The sequence below is a fragment of the Barbus barbus genome (genome assembly GCF_936440315.1).
Source record: "Barbus barbus genome assembly, chromosome: 43".
Taxonomy (NCBI): Eukaryota; Metazoa; Chordata; class Actinopteri; order Cypriniformes; family Cyprinidae; genus Barbus; species Barbus barbus.
The window spans coordinates 11,667,136-11,686,502 of NC_136721.1; the positions used below are offsets into that span (position 1 = coordinate 11,667,136).

The 19,367-nt window shown below is 39.3% G+C and overlaps 3 protein-coding genes across 4 annotated transcripts in view; all 3 read left to right on the forward strand.

Annotated features, from left to right (window-relative positions):
* Positions 1-352: 352 nt before the first annotated feature.
* Positions 353-3,660, forward strand: cd248b (CD248 molecule, endosialin b). Its single transcript, XM_079405500.1, has one exon. The coding sequence runs from the start codon at positions 487-489 to the stop codon at positions 2,527-2,529; it is 2,043 nt and encodes a 680-aa protein (XP_079261626.1). The 5' UTR covers positions 353-486; the 3' UTR covers positions 2,530-3,660.
* Positions 3,661-4,857: 1,197 nt separating this feature from the next.
* On the forward strand, positions 4,858-7,487 carry LOC306862174 (deoxycytidine kinase 2-like). The gene is made up of 7 exons (XM_079404852.1): positions 4,858-5,082; positions 5,684-5,799; positions 5,915-6,108; positions 6,208-6,355; positions 6,458-6,573; positions 6,663-6,762; positions 6,851-7,487. Exons 1-7 carry the CDS (start codon positions 4,989-4,991, stop codon positions 6,875-6,877), a joined length of 795 nt encoding a protein of 264 aa, XP_079260978.1. The 5' UTR covers positions 4,858-4,988; the 3' UTR covers positions 6,878-7,487.
* A 2,555-nt stretch (positions 7,488-10,042) lies between these two features.
* Positions 10,043-19,367, forward strand: part of LOC306862831 (ankyrin repeat and KH domain-containing protein 1-like) — a 57,913-nt gene continuing 48,588 nt past the window's right edge. For both annotated transcript variants that reach the window (XM_079405845.1, XM_079405846.1), the window contains exon 1: positions 10,043-10,510. In XM_079405845.1, the coding sequence (XP_079261971.1) occupies positions 10,235-10,510 (276 nt within the window). In that variant the 5' untranslated portion in view covers positions 10,043-10,234. The remainder of the gene's footprint in view (positions 10,511-19,367) is intronic.

The following is a 19,367-nucleotide window of genomic DNA, read 5'->3' on the forward strand; positions in this document are numbered from 1 at the left end:
TAAAGTCAAGGAACAGTCTGATCAGCGGTGGAAAAATGAACCATATAAGAATGGAAAAATGTGAAATCTGATCAGGATGACCCAAGATGAAGTTTTCAGGTTGGATGTATTTGTGATAGTAATTGTTGTAGTGATTGGACGAGTGAGTAGAGGATGGGGGTGCTGGGGGAGGACTTGGCAGGGTCACAAACTATTTCCTTAAACAGACTTATGAAAACCATACGGCACAAGGGAAAACCACAGGTCGAATCTCCCCCCACCACTCAGCACACTCATTACCCGCCCCCTCTTCCAATAACAAACGTCTGTACCCTCCTTCTCTGTCTCTCTGCTGCAGACAGACTGCAGACAAAACTCATCTCTTTGAGCAGAGAGACCAGAGGTTTGAAAGAGCTCATTGGTAAATTTAAACATCTAATTAGGTCAGAAAAAACTTGCAGGCAAGACATAAGAAATACCTCTGCTGTAGAAAACAAAAAAGCAATTATGGGAAACAGGAGTGTTAGAAAAAGCTGTGCTGCATATCCCTGCCTTTTCTTTGGTCTTCTGTATTTGTATTGGTCTAAGGGAGTCATGGGACAAAGCTTGCAGGAGCAGGACGGCGTGTGCAATGCTGAGGGATGCTATTCTATTCATCTCCAGCGAAAGACCTTCAGAGAGTCCTGGAGGAGCTGCAAGGATAAAGGGGGGAACCTGGCTACCATAAAAGGACCAGAAGAAGCTTCCATGATCCATGACCTCCTATCGTCAGGGGTCAGACGTGGCTCCCGGCCCAGAATCAGGTTGTGGATTGGCCTTCAGCGACAACCTCGGCAGTGCTCGGCCACGCGCCCTTTGAGGGGCTTTACCTGGATCACCGGGGATCAGGAAACACAGTATACAAACTGGCAACGTGAAGACTTAGCCAATGCTTGTGCTGCTCATCGTTGTGTGGTCATTACTTACAGCAAGGCTGACAAAAGTGGCAACAACAAGAACAACTTCAAATGGCTTGATGGATCTTGTGCAGTGGCCGTGGAAGGTTTCCTCTGCCGCTACACCTACCAAGGAATGTGCCCAGCTCTTCAAAAAGAAGGAGGGGGTCCTGCACTCTACACCACCCCATTTGAACTGGCAAGTACTATTCTTACTCACATCCCTTTTGGCTCAGTGGCAACTCTCCCTTGTCCCGATGGTGACAAGGAAGACCAGTCAGTACTGTGTATGCTGAGAGAGGATGGAAGTGTTGGCTGGTCGAAGGATGCACCGCTCTGCACTGACACTCCGATGGACTGGTGCGAAAAGGACAATGGTGGCTGTGAGCACTACTGTGTCAACTCAGATACTCATTACTACTGTGAGTGCTCTGAGAATTATGTTCTGGCAGAAGACGGAAAGACCTGCCAGCTCTCGGATCCCTGCCATAGCGCCAACTGCGAGTTTGAGTGCGAGTCCACTCCTCAGGGACATCGCTGCAAGTGCCCCGAGGGGTACCTCCTGTCTGGTGATGGTCAGAGTTGTCTTGATGTAGATGAGTGCTTGCAGAAACCATGCCCGCAGGAATGCATCAATGCACCTGGTACATTTGAGTGTAGATGCAATGAGGGCTACCTTCCGTCTGAGTTTGGAGAATGTGTGGACGTGGATGAATGCATGGAAGGAAAGTGCGTTCATATCTGTGAGAACTTGCCTGGTTCCTACACATGCCACTGTCACGAGGGATTCTCTCCACTCGAAGACGATCCAGAGCAATGCCAAGATATCGATGAGTGTAAAACTCCAGACATTTGCGAGCAGGTGTGCAAAAATTACGAAGGTGGATTTGAGTGTCAATGTGAGGTGGGTTATTTGTTGCAAGAGGACAACTACTACTGTCGGCCAGTCGAAGAGGACGAACACTTGATGGCTGAATCAGCTGATGCAACACTGAATGATCCCGGCTTGCCTGAACTGATGACAGATGTCAACCTTCTGGAATTGCTAACAGATTCCCCAAGCATAGAGTGGCATCCGACTTACCTGAGCTGGTTTACGGAGAAGACACAGGAGGGAGATGTGACCACACAGGAACCTGATTTAATTGAGCATGCATCTTCGAATTCACCCTCATTAAACTTTTTGATGGATACTACAACTTCAGCCGATTCTCATCAAGAGGATGCACATGAGGAGGAAATATCAATAGCAGCTGGTGATACAGCAGATGTAAGGACTTCAGGAAACAAAGGACCCTCAGAGACTTCGACATCTGTGCCTAAGAGAAAATGGGATTTTGTCATGCTCACTCCTCCAACATTGCAAATACCTGAAGATGCATTGGCATCAGGAGCAGAACAGCGTCCAGGTGACAGGAAGAAGCACGACAAAAGCTGGCTGCTTGTGGCGCTGCTGGTACCACTATGTGTTTTTATTGTGGTCATGTTAGCGTTAGGCATTGTTTATTGCACAAGTTGTGCTGTAGAGCCACGCAGCAAAAGCATCACAGACTGTTACCGCTGGACCACCACCACCAAGCCTGAAAAATCAAGCACAGCTAATTCTCGAGCTTGAGTAAACATGACTTAAAAAAAAAAAAAAAAAAAAAATCAGCAATCACCCTGTACTCCGTCATGCTGTTTTGGTGTGATCACACTGATGTCACTTTGGCATTCTGTTGGATTCTGTGGGATATAAGGGCAAAATTGTCTCTAGGTGCACAATTCAACATTCAGATTTTTTTTTTCAGACAATGGAGAGAACATCAATTATTTTTTCAATGGAAGTTGAGCAGTAACCCCCAAACTGTGTAGAAAAAACATTTTGTGGAAAGTGGGACATAGCAAACAGAATTTAGCATGCATCCCTTTTTCATGTAAAACAATGAATGATATTTTTTATGAAGCCTATGAGCAGAAATAATAATAAAAAACCCCATATAATATCAACATCTTAAACTTATTTGTTCCACTTGCTCAGTTTATGCTACAGCACCCCCAACAGTGAGGTATGTAACTAATACTGTTTGTCTAGAGACTTTAGGCTATTTTGCTTAAAAAGACTTACTTACACATTAAAGATGAAACAGGTCTAAGTACATAATTTTAACTAACAGTCACTTTCACTTCAGGAAAAGTTGTTTGACTAATGGAAACTATAAAGTTTTGGCATTTGGATCAGAGACACAGTAATACTGGAGATGCCCATGTTATTTTTATTTTAGTATGTTCACCATTAAGGCAGTTTATGATAAGAGAAAAAGAAAACACTAAAATACAGATCAGTAATAGTCATGAGCCTACAGAAACAGTTCAGGCACAAAACATTTTCGGCTTCAGTGAAATAGAAAATTTAAGTAAACAAGAGAATAAAAAGTATGTCAACAGGATTTTTTTGTTTTTATTCCATAATAATATATAACACATCAACAACAACCATTTGTTTCAGCAGGCAATTTATGTTTTTCACTGTATCCCACTAAAGTGTTTAACAAATACTATTAATATTCAAATAAATCTCACTTGCTGTCACCAATAAAATTTGATCAACACTTTTTCCCAGTTCAAATTCTCGCCTGCTTTGATAGCTATGAGGAGAAAGATGGCTGGCTCGTGTTGTACTGGCACAGTCCCACCAGTAGTTGTGATTTTTGAGTTTTTGTATATGTCTTCTACAAACTAACGTGATTTTAATAAAACCTGAACTTGCACGAAGTCATAGTAATTCTATTGTTTTTCTCTTTTTGAAATATTGTAAAAGTGAGCCAGTTTTGAGTCTAGTGGAGCAACAAACGCGTGAAACGGTCCGTTAGGATTGTTTACGTCGTATAATGACCGACATATTTGTCTGAATGTATTCAAAACTTCTGTTTTTACATAACGCATTTCTGTCTACATGTGGTCTGGGGGAAGCTGATCCATCAAGGAATTATTTTAGCTTGAGTGGCAGCACAGAATTCCTCGAAATCTGTACAAAATAAACATAGCAAACAATAACTAGCGTCAGCAGTGTAAGCTAACTGAAATGACAAATGAAAAACATGTTTTTCGACGAGGATGGGATTCGAACCCACGCGTGCAGAGCACAATGGATTAGCAGTCCATCGCCTTAACCACTCGGCCACCTCGTCGTATAAATAAAACACATTTGCTCATATCTATAAAAAGGACGTGTTTAATGTATCCCGAGCAGAATCCAAGTAGATAAAACCTTAACTAACCAAATACTTGAAGCACCGTGACATTTTGCTGAATCGGTATCACACACCTGTTAGTGCTAGTTACCTGACAGCGTTAGCAAGTAAACTGTTTCATGTTGTACGTGATAGATAAAGACATAACAATACATAATTATCGCTTATTTTACGTGGTTGAACAGGAAAACATTTTTGCTTGACATTGGTGTTGCTGTAGTCCCCTGCTGCCCTCTGCTGGTCACATTGATTTATATAATAGGCAGCACATTTATATAATAGTATATAAAGGCATTTAATAGTGACAACTGCAAATTGTCTGTCATTATTTGTTTTTTATAAAGTTTTGTACACAAATGTGCCTTTCTGACTGCTCAGTTCCTTAGTTTTTGTTTGTTTGTTTGTTTTTTTTGCAAAGGTTTACAGTTTCGGGACACCCTGTTTGCTCCCGACAACTTTAAAAAGGTTTCATAATTTGTAATGTTTTCATATTTTTTGTCACGTGTAACTAAATAATGTTATAGTAATAATAATTACCTTGTACATTTACTGTGGCAGTCTGTCAACAGTTTGAATATTTCCGTCCGCTTCACGATCACTTTACAAGATAAAGAACAGGAAACGTCAACCAATGAAACGGAGGCTTTCGTAGGCTTGGCCAATCACGCAATGAATTTACTAGAGCCCCGCCCCCGCCGCTGACCATGTGAAGACTTACCGCGAATTTCAACCAGTTCAAACTGTTTAGGCGCGCGCGGCAGCATTAAGCTGGTCTTAGAGACATTTAAAAATTGTATATAATACATTGGCTTGTTTATTTATTTAAGTATTTGATACAAAAATGGGTTCTCCTCCCAAGAGATTTTGTTCAAGCCTTGACGCTGACCTCAGTTTCGAAAAAAGGGCATTGAAGATCTCAATAGAGGGAAACATTGGTAAGTTGGATTCATTTTGGTTTAATAAAACAATTTACATAAAATAAAACACACTTAATATATTACCTAAGTGTTGCTAACACATTTATTGTTATGAATGATAAAGTAATATGCGTGAGAGCTGTTTTTGTATCGTTAAATACAGTAGTGCTGTTGGCGCCAAATACTAACGTTAGGTCTATTTTGTTGAGCGAGCCTTCACAGCCATCAATTATTATTATTAGACTGAATTGTTTTTATATAGTTAGTATTCTTGCCACACGTTTGGTAATAGAACAGCGAAAAATATTTTTAAACGTCCTGAAACATTTATTAAAAACTATGGATTCAAGATTTTTATTTGGAAGGGTTGACCGCTAAATTATGATGTTTTATGACATCCAGACCATGATTTAAAATAATAACAAACATTTAGTGCCAACATTTAGTGCTTTTAATCAAAAGTCAAACTTTAAGCATTCTCATGGCAATTTATGAACATAGAAAGACATAAATATCTAGTAGGTAGAGGGATATGACTGTTATCTTTGATTATGATGCAGAACACAATTATGATTGTATTGATGTTTTGTATTTGAAAACATTTATATCTGTGCAACAGCGGCAGGGAAGTCCACTTTTGTGCGTTTGTTGGAGCGGGCATCAGAGGAGTGGGAGGTGATACCAGAGCCCATTGGGAAGTGGTGCAATGTACAAACCACAGAGAACGAGTATGAGGTACAGTATGTCCCTCCGTATATACAAGATATTTTATTAAGGAAGTGTCTTCAAACTTAGTCTCTGATGTTAATGTGAGTGATTTGTAATAACGCATTCCCTTCTATCCCTATAGGAGCTGAGCACGTCCCAGAAGAGTGGAGGCAACCTGCTGCAGATGTTATATGACAAGCCCAGTCGCTGGTCTTACACTTTCCAGACCTACGCCTGCCTGAGCCGTGTCCGTTCACAGCTTCAGCCTCCTTCTGCCAAACTTCAGCAGGCAGAGCAACCGGTCCAGTTCTTTGAGCGCTCTGTCTACAGCGATCGGTAAAAGAGTGGAAATATGGTGTTATGGGGGGGGGGGGGGGGGGGGGGGCAATATGGGGACAACAACAACTAAAAAGTCTTATATTTTTAATTCTCCAGATATGTGTTTGCCTCTACCCTCTTTGAGTCTGGAGATCTGAATGAGACGGAGTGGGCTATTTATCAAGACTGGCATTCGTGGCTCCTCACTCAGTTTGAGTCCCAGATTGAGATTGATGCCATGATCTATCTTCGTGCTGATCCCGAGGTACCACGCAGCTTCTTACATGGTGCACGGTTCACCTGTAGTAATATAAATGATGTAAATGTGAGAATTTTATGATGTATTGATTAAACGCATGATCTGCAGAGGTGTATGCAGCGTCTTCAGTTCAGAGGACGAGAGGAGGAACAAGGGATTCCCCTGGATTACCTGGAGAAGCTGCATTATAAGCACGAGTGTTGGCTGTACAATCGAACCACAAAGTTAGTGATCAACTTACTATGTGCTGAAACTTGTATTTGAACTGTTTTTCGATGTTTGAATATCTAAATGGGTTTCTTGTGTCATACAGGTTGGATTTTGAGTATCTTAAAGACCTTCCAATACTGCTCCTGGATGTGAATGAGGATTTTAAAAAAGACAGAATTAAGCAAGAAGGTATCATTGATAAGGTATGTATACGTGGGTCTGGGCAGTAAAATGTTTTAGAACTGCCATGTTTAAACTTGATTTTTACATTGCACTTTTTTTTTCTTTCAGGTGAAGGAGTTTTTGAGGACCCTCTAGCCTACAAATATATTGATGGAATGAAAATATAGCATGGAAACTGGATTTATTTGTGGTCACGTAAATGAATTTGTGATTTTATTTTTTATTTTTTGCTGATTTTATGTTTAGCTTGTTGTACATATGTATTTCGTTGTATATTAAAACATCATTTTTACAAAACATTGTTTTAAACTCTTCTGTAATGGTCAAACAATATTTGCAGATATTATTTATGTGCAGTTTGTGATGCGATCTGAAGACTATTCTGTAAGTGAGAAATTGACAGTTAATATTACAGGATTCCCACAGTCGAGGAAATGCTGGGAATGTCAGTGTTTACAAAACAAAACATGGAAATGAATACAATCCTAGAATTATTGTTATTCTCTGCTCTTAAATATTTTGTCTGTTAGAAATTGCTTTGTGAGTGCAGCCTATAAAATGATATTTTAACAAAGAATCTTTTTCCTGTAATTACAAGCAACTGGAAATGTCATGTAAATGAATTGGTCAAATGTGTGGGAGGAATATGTGCTGAAAGATGTACAGCTTGAATAGAGGGAGAAAAATATGGTTTCATAACCATTAATGTAATGGGAAATAAAAGTAATGGGACAGAATAATAATCATAAATCAAACTTTCACTTTTTAATACTTGGTTGCAAATCCTTTGCAGTCAATTACAGCCTGAAGTCTGTAACGCATAGACATCACCAGACGCTGGGTTTCATCCCTGGAGATGCTCTGCCAGGCCTCTACTGCAACCGTCTTCAGTTCCTGCTTGTTCTTGGGGATTTTTCCCTTCAGTTTTGTCTTCAGCAAGTGAAATGCATGCTCAATCGGATTCAGGTCAGGTGATTGACTTGGCCATTACATAACAGTCCACTTCTTTTCCTTCAAAAACTCTTTGGTTGCTTTTGCAGTATGCTTTGGGTCATTGTCCATCTGCACTGTGAAGCGCCGTCCAGTGAGTTCTGAAGCATTTGGCTGAATATGAGCAGATAATATTGCCCGAAACACTTCAGAATTCATCCTGCTGCTTTTGTCAGCAGTCACATCATCAATAAATACAAGAGAACCAGTTCCACTGGCAGCCATACATGCCCACACCATGACACTACCACCACCATGCTTCACTGATGAGGTGGTATGCTTAGGATCATGAGCAGTTCCTTTCCTTCTCCATACTCTTCTCATCACTCTGGTACAAGTTGATCTTGGTCTCATTTGTCCATAGGATGTTGTTCCAGAACTATGAAGGCTTTTTTAGATGTCGTTTGGCAAATTCTAATCGGGCCTTCCTGTTTTTGAGGCTCACCAATGGTTTACATCTTGTGGTGAACCCTCTGTATTCACTCTGGTGAAGTCTTCTCTTGATTGTTGACTTTGACACACATACACCTACCTCCTGGAGAGTGTTCTTGATCTGGCCAACTGTTGTGAAGGGTGTTTTCTTCACCAGGGAAAGAATTATTCGGTCATCCACCACAGTTGTTTTCCGTGGTCTTCCGGGTCTTTTGGTGTTGCTGAGCTCACCGGTGCGTTCTTCTTTTTAAGAATGTTCCAAACAGTTGTTTTGGCCACGCCTAATGTTTTTGCTATCTCTCTGATGGGTTTGTTTTGTTTTTTCAGCCTAATGATGGCTTGCTTCACTGATAGTGACAGCTCTTTGGATCTCATCTTGACAGTTGACAGCAACAGATTCCGAATGCAAATAGCACACTTGAAATGAACTCTGGACCTTTTATCTGCTCATTGTAATTGGGATAATGAGGGAATAACACACACCTGGCCATGGAACAGCTGAGAAGACAATTGTCCCATTACTTTTGGTCCCTTAACAAGTGGGAGGCACATATGCAAACTGTTGTAATTCCTACACCGTTCACCTGATTTGGATGCAAATACCCTCAAATTAAAGCTGACAGTCTGCAGTTAAAGCACATCTTGTTTGTTTCATTTGAAATCCATTGTGGTGGTGTATAGAGCCAAAAATGTTAGAATTGTGCCGATGTCCCAATATTTATGGACCTGACTGTACATGTATGTTGATCTAAAGTCACTTAAGTGAAGAGTCTAAACAAAATGTCAAATTTTGTTAATGACATTATGAATTCACCTATAACACCAATATTTGCAGTGCAAACAGGTGAAACGAGTGGAATAATAAAAAAAAAATTTAACCTCATGTAAAAATAAACTAATTATATTTTTTAGAATATTAAAATGTAGCAACGTTTATTGAATAAAGAGTGCTTGAAATAATAAAGCTGAGTCTGAAAGCTTTTGATTATCATCTTAGTTTATGAACATTGAATTTAGATATTAATGCAGGAGAAAGTTTGAATGAAATAGTTTGAAACAGCTTTCAATGGACTCTCAATCACAATAGCATAAATGTTTTAATTTTAAGCCATAAATCTTTTTTTCTTCTTCTATGAATCAAAGTGACTCACAGTTTCTATACCAAAACAAAAAAGGGTAGGCTAAGTATATCTATGTTGAAGAATAGGAAAAAAAGTATTCCCATGCAAAATAAAATTTTCCCAGAAAGAAAGTACTGTATTGCCACTAGATACAATATATTTTGATCTCTACTTTACATTTTATAATGTTGCACAATATTAGATACTTTTCAAAATAAACTACAAGTCCCATGACTAAATATTTCAGTGAAATCCGGGTATTGCTTCACCCAGGTCGGCCTCGCCCTCCTCTAAACGTACTGTTATTGACACAGTCCTAATATGTTAAATAATAAGTGTTGCAAATATCGGACGCAGAGATGACATACTTTTAACTGTCAACACATTAGATATTATATTCATAAAAGAATCCGACAGTTAGTCACAGACTATTCTGATGCATTTTGCATTGCATTACAGTAAACATCTCCAAAATTCACAAAACTTCCTAAATATGATTCTGTAAACAAATTAACCTCTACTTTCTCGAAAAAGACAAAAATAGGCGTATCGAGAGGGCGGGAATTTGTGACAAGCGTGCCCACGTCCAATCGTCTTTACTAAATAATGTTTCCTGGCGTTAAATCTTAAAGCCCTCTTGTAAACCAACCTTGACGTCGCGTGCTTTCGCTCGAGTAGCGTGTGTCGCGGCCAATCGGGTTCCAGTACTTAACTCTCGCGCCCAATAGCCTTTGCATATTTTGAACAGGGGCGGGACAATACACAAATGGAACGAAGCAGGGTAGGTTGTTAGAAAGTTAATGGCTTGGGGGAAAGAGATTCTCTTCTCGCTTCAGGAGAGTTTGAGGATTTTTCTGAAGTAAAACGTAATTATTTTATAACAGTATAACCCCAAAGAAAGTGAAGAGACAAGATTACCTTCACAAACAGACGTATTATTTAGGAAAGTATGCAGGATGCAGTAGCCGGGACGGCAATGCTGACGGACGGCTTCGAGGACGAGATTGACTCGGTGAGTCCGCGTTCCCCTGCGCTAGGGATGGGGGTTGGAGCTACACCAGGAGCCGGACTCGGGGGCCTCGGGATCGGCGTCGGTGGCAAGAAAGTCCGCTTGTTCAGCGAGGCTGGCGGGCCTAACACAGACAGACTTGATTTCAAGCTCACAGCGGCCGCGGTGCTATCGTCAGGCCCTGGATCCGGCAGCGACGAGGATGAGGTGTCTGAGGTGAGAGTAAGTCAGTCAGCAGGAAAGTGTGTGAGTGTGTGTGTGTGTGTGTTAGCTCACATGCTAACTCCTGCTAGCCTTAATAGGCTTCATTCCCAACCCACCAAAACCCTGGAATTAATCACCTCATCTAAAGAGGCCGACTTATCACGTCCCATTCTTGGCAACATTAACACAACAACACTCTTGCGCGGAGCGCCGTTAGCAGCCATTTCAGCTGCGTTTTCCGCGACCCACGTTGCCAGTTGCGTTTCTAAATAGCTCAAATTCAGGCGAGTTAGCTTAGCTTAGCACGGGCTCAGAGACGAAGGCTGCGATTTGGGCCTAAGGAGAACATCAGGGGGCAACGCCGTCGTCTGCTTGTTAGCCATCCCGAAATCATTTCACCGCCTTCAGCCACTTTCCACCCCAGTCTACGCCCTTTAAAGTCTAACTCGCCACACGTCAGGTCTTACTGACAGTCATTTTGAAGGATCTAGGGATGTCGCTAGCCGGGAAGCTAAGTGGATCTTGGTACGTAACTAAATATTAGCTGTTTGGTAAAGCTTATCTGCGTGACGGTACCTCGCCAGGCCTTTGCACTGTGTTGGTAAACTTATGCTCTGGCTTGGATCTTGACATTTGTTTTATTTGTGAGTGTAGATGCAAGATGTTACGACGTTCACATTAACCTGAGTGTCAGCACTAGTCGGTCTTAAGTAAATATAATCTCCACTGCAGCTTCTGAAATTTCACGGGACGCATATGTTAAAACGGCTAGATTTAAGTGATATATTTTCTTCCTCGGTGTCAGTGGGACTATCATTTGGTATTATGATAATGAAGTGGGGCGCTGGGTTTCAGGGCGACTTGTCATTCGGCTTTGTCGTCATACATCAAGATGCACCTGTTGTGTCCTGTAGATGTTTAATTCTCAATCCCACCAAGGAAGTTTTTCTAAAATTGCAGCTACTTGTAGAATCAAGTGTGTACTTCTATTTTATCCAAGATTTTGTGAATGTCAAACAGGATTCACCTTTGTTGACACATGACAGGCGGTTTCCAGACAAGAATTGCATGATGAAAAATGAATGCACAGTTGTTGGGGTGGGTGATATGACTGAAAGCAATCATGACAGGAGTCATTTTATTTCATGGTTACATTATATCACAATACAGTTGTTTTTGTATATGATAAGGATGTTGCGATTATCTGTATTTTAGGTGGAATTGAAATTATTCGTAATGACAATTTTGATATCACAGCAAAAACAAATATTAGCCTAACATAATGTTCTCAAACTGAAACAAGAAAATTGTTTGTAATTAAAGTAAAACTATTAATGAGCAATAGAACAGACACAAATGAAAAAAGTAAAGTTTAGCTTGCTCTGTGGCATGCAAATACCAAATTGTTCATTTTTTTGTTTTCTAAATGCATTTTATTGTGAACATTTCATCCATGCATATGTCTTTTTCTTTCTATTTCTTTTTTTTGTGTGTAAGATGCATTGACCTTATGTTTAATCAAAATGGATCTTGTAGTGAAAACTACAGGCTGATGATGTATTCAGGAACTTTCCAATTATTTTGTCCGGTTTACTCCGACCCTGCAAGATTTTGTTAATCTGCTTTCACTTTTAAATGCAATACCAACACCTCAAAACCTAATTAATAATTGATGCAAAAAACCAAGTCCCATGCTGCATTTTTTTTTCTTAATTTTTGATAATCATTGCACTCAGATGTATGTCACAAAATTGAAGAAAAGGTCACCGCTCATCGTGACTTTAAACTGACAAGTCTTAAAATGTACAGATGATAGGCTTTCATGGCGATGCGTATCGTGTGAACATAACAGCTATCTCTACCAAATTTCTACAGGTTTATAATGTACACCAGTATATCACTCACCCCTAAATAGTTGCTCCACTACCAAACATACAGTCTTGTTTAAAAATGTATGTTTTGTTGGGTGCAGATAAATCATAGGCTCATATTAAAGTAAATGACTGATGTCAAATTGAGTTCTCGGGGGGGCCAACAGGATTGCAAACATATACGCCGTTGTATTTCAGATCTGCATGTGATTTCTACCCCCCACCCCCCTGTCTGGAGTAGAGGGGTGTGTCTGTTGCCTTTTATAACTTGTAATGGGTGCCCACCCTTGTGTTGTTGGTATTTGTTTGGAATTCAGGGGGAGGGGTATTAAAGTCAGCGGAGGTAGACAGAGATGATAACAGGCTCAGGTAGCACCCGCATTCCCACGAATTTCAGCATTCTGCTTCCAGTTCCTGTTAGGTCACCATGCGTCATGAGTCAGTCTGTCCTATGAACTTAAATTAGACAAAATATCTTTAGAATTATGTGCATAAGAAACAAGTGTAGTCATTCAACCAAGAGTATAGCTGAATCCGAATACTCAGTCTGACCTGGATGCTGGATCATGTGATCAATTGTTACATCCTTGAGATTACAGAGCAATTGAATGCATTTTTAGTTCTATTTAAATTCTTGACATTCTCCTTGCTTGTTGTAGTCCTATATGGAATTCCTCAGTTGTTTGTAGTCATACATTTGCATAGCCAGGTCCAGTCTTGTAGCTTATTTGTTTGTTACTTTAAATTGAGACATTCAGACTTGTTCTCCCTCTATTGCAAGCTATAATGTTAAAATGTAATATACTTTTTGTAGTTGAACTCAGTTTCGAGGACTCCATGTGAGTTTAAAATGATTAGTCTGCTTCTGGGAAGCCTTTTATATATTCTGCATATACAGACACCCAAGTAATATTCTGGTTCATTCAGAGACTCTGTTAAATCAATATCAGAGTCAGACAAATGTCATAAATGTCAGCAAGCTTGTAGTAGACAATTGCCTTTTTCTGCCCTCATTTTAAAATGCTTTTTCTTATGAGAACAGAAAAAAACATAGCATTAGCGTTTTACATTTACTTAGTTTGTCCTTGTTTACTGAATCCCTCATTAGGATCTTTTCATCTTAATGTTTTAAGAACTCTGTTATACTGTAGAATTTTTTTTTTGCCTTATGTTAACTTATAAGATAAAAGGGTATTTCTTGCAAGCGTTTGTTGGTTTGTATGGTATATTCCCATCACATATTTAATGAACAACACACAGTTCACATGACTGTGGCCTATGACACAGCATGTTTCTCCTAATTAATTGCATATTGCTGTCTGGAGAGGGAGTCAACTATACAGTTGCTACATGTTAACTCCCTGTCTTTGGGGAAAACTGTAGATATAATCATAGCAACAAACCTGCCAATAGGGGCTGTCTGATTTTTATTATTATCATGATAGGTTTTCCATATCATACAATAGCGATATTTATCCTATTAATTTACTGTTAATTGGGGAAGAAATACTTTCCACTTGTTTGTTCACAATTAAACTCCACAGAGAAATATACCTTTTAATTTATCCATTTTATTTACCTTAAATTCTGTGTTTTCCGTTGTATTTTTTTCTGTATTCTTTGTATTGATTAATCAAATTTCTTCAAATGTGTCTAATGAAATTAATAAAACTTTAACAATTTAATCAGTCTTTTAAATTTACAACAAAACAGGACACTTTCTTTGTCAAATAAGATGCTGCACAACAGAACCATATTAAAACATGATCGAAAAATATATTAGTTGTATGATATTCCTTAAAAATATTATTACTTTTAGAAGTACATTTTTAGTATACAACCGTAATATATTTCTGTTTTAATTTCTTCAAGTGAAACCAAACGTTTAATTTGGCAGGTTGTTTTGAAGATCTTTGAGTTTCAGTGTGTATTTGACAGTTTTTCTCAAATGAAATGGTGGAAAAGCTTGTGAAGTGCCTCTTGAGATATTGAGACAGCAGACACAGAAAACACTGAGCGTTACATGTGTTTGAGTTTGTGTGAATGAGTGGCACAGATCAATCTACTACACAGAGACACGCAGGCTTATTAGCAGCATGTACTGAATGACTGTTGTCATGTTTATTTCTGCCGCTAGAATAATCTAAATCAAATATATGTCCAGAGCGTGGCATCGCTGTCAACATTTTTTTTATTTATTGTAATCTTGCTATGATATTGTTTATCTGCCAACTCCTCTAGTTTAAGTCCTCTGTAGGGTTCTCTGTGGCCGTTCAAAAACATTTGACTAGCCACAGAGAACCTATCACAAGACTTTGTATATGATCCTCTAAGTAGATTTTTTTTCTTAAGGGGAAGTCGTGGCCTAATGGTTAGAGAGTCGGACTCGTAATCCAAAGGTTGCGGGTTCGAGTCTCGGGCCGGCAGGGATTGTAGGTGGGGAGAGTGAATGTCCAGCGCTCTCTCCACCCTCGATACCACGACTGAGGTGCCCTTGAGCAAGGCACTGAACCCCCAACTGCTCCCCGGGCGCCGCAGCATAAATGGCTGCCCACTGCTCCGGGTGTGTGTTCACGGTGTGTGTTCACTGCTGTGTGTGTGCACGTTGGATGGGTAAAATGCAGAGCACGAATTCCGAGTATGGGTCACCATACTTGGCAGTATGTCACTTCACTTCTTATTTTGTGGCTGCATGAGATTTTAAAAAAAAAAGTTCTGAGTCTTTTTAAGTGCAAGAGTTAGTTTTTCCTGCTGTATAGGCAAATTAAGTGATAAAAGATTTTAAAGTAAAGTATACGTTAAAGTGGTTATTTTTTGGTTATGTAACGCTTAAGTTTTGAGTCTGTAGATGTAGTGACCATGCTGTTGCTTGAAAAGCAACTTGTCTTTATGACATAAGTTCAAGCAGCACATGTGTTCAGAGCAGGTTGTGTGCGTAACATCACAATTAACTGGTATTTTGTGGTTTCATCAGATCTGTTTAATAATGATTCTTTATAAACTTATTGAGTTGTTTCAGCTCCGCATCATTGTACATTACAAAGTACCTGTTGTAAATATTTATGGGGACCATCACAGCCCCAGCACCACACACTATGGCTAGCTTTTTCTCCAATAAATTTAAAGTGATGCATCACCCTCATGTTGTCCTAGACCTTTATGACTTTGTCTTCTGTAGATCTCAAAAGATGTTAGACAGGATATTCATGCCATTCTTTTCCATGCACTAAAAGGTGACAAGGGGCCATCATGCTTCAAAGATTACAAAAACAAAACGCCTTAAAAACATTCAAAACACCATAACAGTAGTCCATGTGACTCATGCACTATATTTACAGTCTTCATATGATAACTTTCTTTGAACAGACTTCAATTTTCGTAATATCGTCTCCATCAGCTCTCAAATATCAAGTGTGCATTTATAGTCAGGCATGTATTCATATATTTGTCTAGATGTCTGTTTATATTTTTGACAGCATGATCGCTTATGAGACTCATCGGCATGATCAATTATGAGAAGAACTTGTATCGTTTGGCATCTTTGATGTTCAACCTTTTGATGTGCTGTATTCATAAAGATCCGTTGCAGCAGAGATTATTAGTGAATAACTGCATGATTTTTTTAATCATAAGGCCCAAAGCCTTTGATTATACAACATAAGACATGGTCCACTTCAGGATTTTTTTTTTTTTTAATCCTTAGTTTGGGCTTGTCAGTGCCTGGTCATCGTTCCTTTTTAGTTGTGTGGAATAGTTCAAAACTTTGCCAAACGTCTGAGTTTGGGACAACATGAAGAGTACATTTTTTTTTGGGTGAACTTATCCACATGTGATAGACCAATACATTGTAGAAAATATTTATGCCATGTTCTGTGTTTATCTGAACAGCATGTCTATTATCCTTTAGCTTTTTACACTTACATGTGACTTGAAAACCCAAGCAAATAAATATGCTGTGTATTTTTGTGTGTGAGAACCTACTGACCCTGGTCATATGTAGTGCAGTACATGAGCTGTGTAATCGCAGAACGTGGCGTTTTGGACTTTACACACTGTATGTTATTGGGAGTCTCACTGCCATGCCGTCTGTGTTAATGGCTAAAGTTTCACCTGTAATGTATAGAACACTATCATTTTTGTGTTTTCCCGTCAGGAAATGTTCCATAAGAGCACTTCGTTTTTTAAGGCCATAGGAATTTGAGCCAGTGTTGTTGATTTCACCAAGTCATCCTATTGTTGTCATGTAAGTTTAGGGTTACCAGCCCTAAACCTGTCTGCAGCCACCAGACATGTCGTTGTATAATAAAGAAATTGTCCCTCCTCTCTCACTTCTTGCCTCTTGCTGAAAGTGTAGCGCTCGCAGTCTGTCTCTCAGAGCAGAGATGAGGTAATGAGAGTCACTTGTTTGGACGTAGCCTCTCGTCTCGCCCTCGCTTCTCTCTCACTCGCTCGCTCGCTCACTCACACCCTGAGACAGATGCTTCCCAGAGTCTGAGACCAGAGCACAACAATTCCAGCCACGCCAGAGCCCTGCACATTCAAATGCTCCTGTATGCTTTTAATTACTCTTACTGCAGATGGGCTCTGCTTGACCACGCCCGGCCTCGCTGCCTTACTCACCCTGCTTTTTGGGTCAGCTCCTTTTGGCAGCCCTTCATATTTATCTCTTCTGAATTTGTTTGACCCCTCCCAGTTTCTCGGGCTTGAAACTTCAGTATGCTGAAAGGGTAATCTCTTGACATAATTATAAGTACAACCAGAATAGTGTGTTTTGCTGTGTTTCTGGTGGTGGCCTCCTAGGTTTTTGCAAGAACCACGGTCTCATAAGTTATGGATATCGTACAAGTCTTGAAATCGAAAACCGGTTCTTTCCCATTTATTTACGTTCTTTTCAAAAAGTGCTTTAAAAATGCGTGCGTCCTTCTGCCGATGTGGGTGGAATGTGGTACTAAAATATGCAGAATAGGCATCAGAGCTTTTTGTCATGATGATCACTGCATGTTTTGAAGATTTTCAGCATTTGCTTCTTGCAATTTAAGTCTGTGAATGCATGTATTGGTGGTATGACATACAGAAAACACACTATCGTTCAAAAGATTTGGGCTGGTAAGGTGTTTTTTGTTTTTGAAAGAAGTCTCTTATTTGATTAGAAATTCAGTAAAAATTGGAAGTACAAAAAAAGTGATTCTGTGACATTGCATATTTTAATGTTATTTATTCCTGTGATGCAAAGCTGAATTTTCAGCGTCATTACTCCAGACTTCAGTGTTACACGATTCTTCAGAAATCATTCTAATATGTTGATTTGGTGCTTAATAAACACATCAATATTGAAAAAAATATTTTTTAGGAAACTATATGCATTTTCTTCACGATTCTTTGAATACAAAGTTTGAAACAACAGCATTTAAAGTACAATTCTTGTATAACACTATAAACATTTTTGATCAATATAATGCATCCTTGCTGAAAAAAAAACTTTTGAACTCTAGTGTACGATAATGGGAATTTCCTTCCAAGATTATATATTTTTTTTATTATTTGTTTAGTTTGAAATAAGCTCATAATTTGACAGCTTCATGAATGTACTGTCTGAGTTGTTTACATTTGCCTGTTGTTTCTTTCTAATAACTAAGAATCGTTAACAGAACCGTTAATGAACAAAAATCATCAAATTCCTTACAAGTCGGTGTGCAAGAGCACAGAGCAGATCCTCCTGCTATGTGGGTGTGTATTGGTAGTCTAGAACTTTATCAACAGTTTGCACTGGCAATACCAAACAGATTTGAACTGAACATAATTTGATTGAAAGCGTCATGTATAGGGCTGCACGATATTGGAAAAATATTGTTGTTGAATATTGCGATGACGATATTTCTTGCGATATAACATTTCCCTAGAGAAATGCTATTTTTATTAGCTTTTTTAAAATCATTTATATATGTAATGATCATACTAAAATAAACAGGTAATAGATATTCTTCAGATCTAATTAAATCTAATTCAGGCTAAAAAAAAGGTGCAAGGAAGGTGCAAACATTTAGACTTTAAAACACTATGAATGACTGAAAACCTGGGCAGATATTCTGATTTCTGGTTTTGTGTTACCATAGACCTGCAAACAAAAATCGCATTACTCTCAAACATTACTTTTTATTCACATGTAACCATGCAATCATCAAGGGCATCTTAAAACAAGAGCATCTTTTAAACAAAATATTTCCTTGCCTTGACTGTTTTTTAAAAATTAAAATAAGGGATTCAGGGAAATACACAACACCCAGACAGCGTGTTTTTAATTCAAAGTCTTGAGTAAGAAAGTGAACGGTATAGCTCATGTAAGGCTCAGTCGTACGACTCGACCACAGGTCAGTGGTGCTAGCATAGAAGTCCACTTGGTGGAGCTCGGAGCTCACTGTCTTCACACAAGTGTCATACATCTGTGGAATAGCGACGTGAGAAAAAAAAATTCTCGATGGTAGCTGATATCTTCGGTCCAATTTGTTAATTAGACCCACAAAGCCTTCTTTGCTCACGGTGTTAACAGGCATCATGTCTTTAGCTAAAAAGCGTGTGATAGCATCTGTTATTTCCTTGTGGCGTTTCGACGTTTTTCCGTAAGGCGTTGCATTTGTAAAACTTTGATCAATGGTTGTCTGTACGACTCCCTTATTGTTACTTGGCTTTTCGTTAGCCGTTTTGGTAGATTTGGCCTTATATTTTCGGAAGTCTTCATATAGCTCCCTGTGGTTGTGTTCCAGATGACTGTGGAGATTCGTTGTATTTCCTCTCGACGTGACCACAGTTTTTCGGCACGACTTACACAGTACCTGCATTTGTGACACGTCGTCTTTCTTGAAGCCAAAATACTGCCATATTTCAGACGTACAGTTCTTTTTAGGCACAAGTTCTTCGCTGCTGTCGCTTTCCTCGCTTGTCTCTACTCCCGCCATATTTTCCACTTTCTGCTCTGAGCCACTAGATTCACCTTTGGGCCC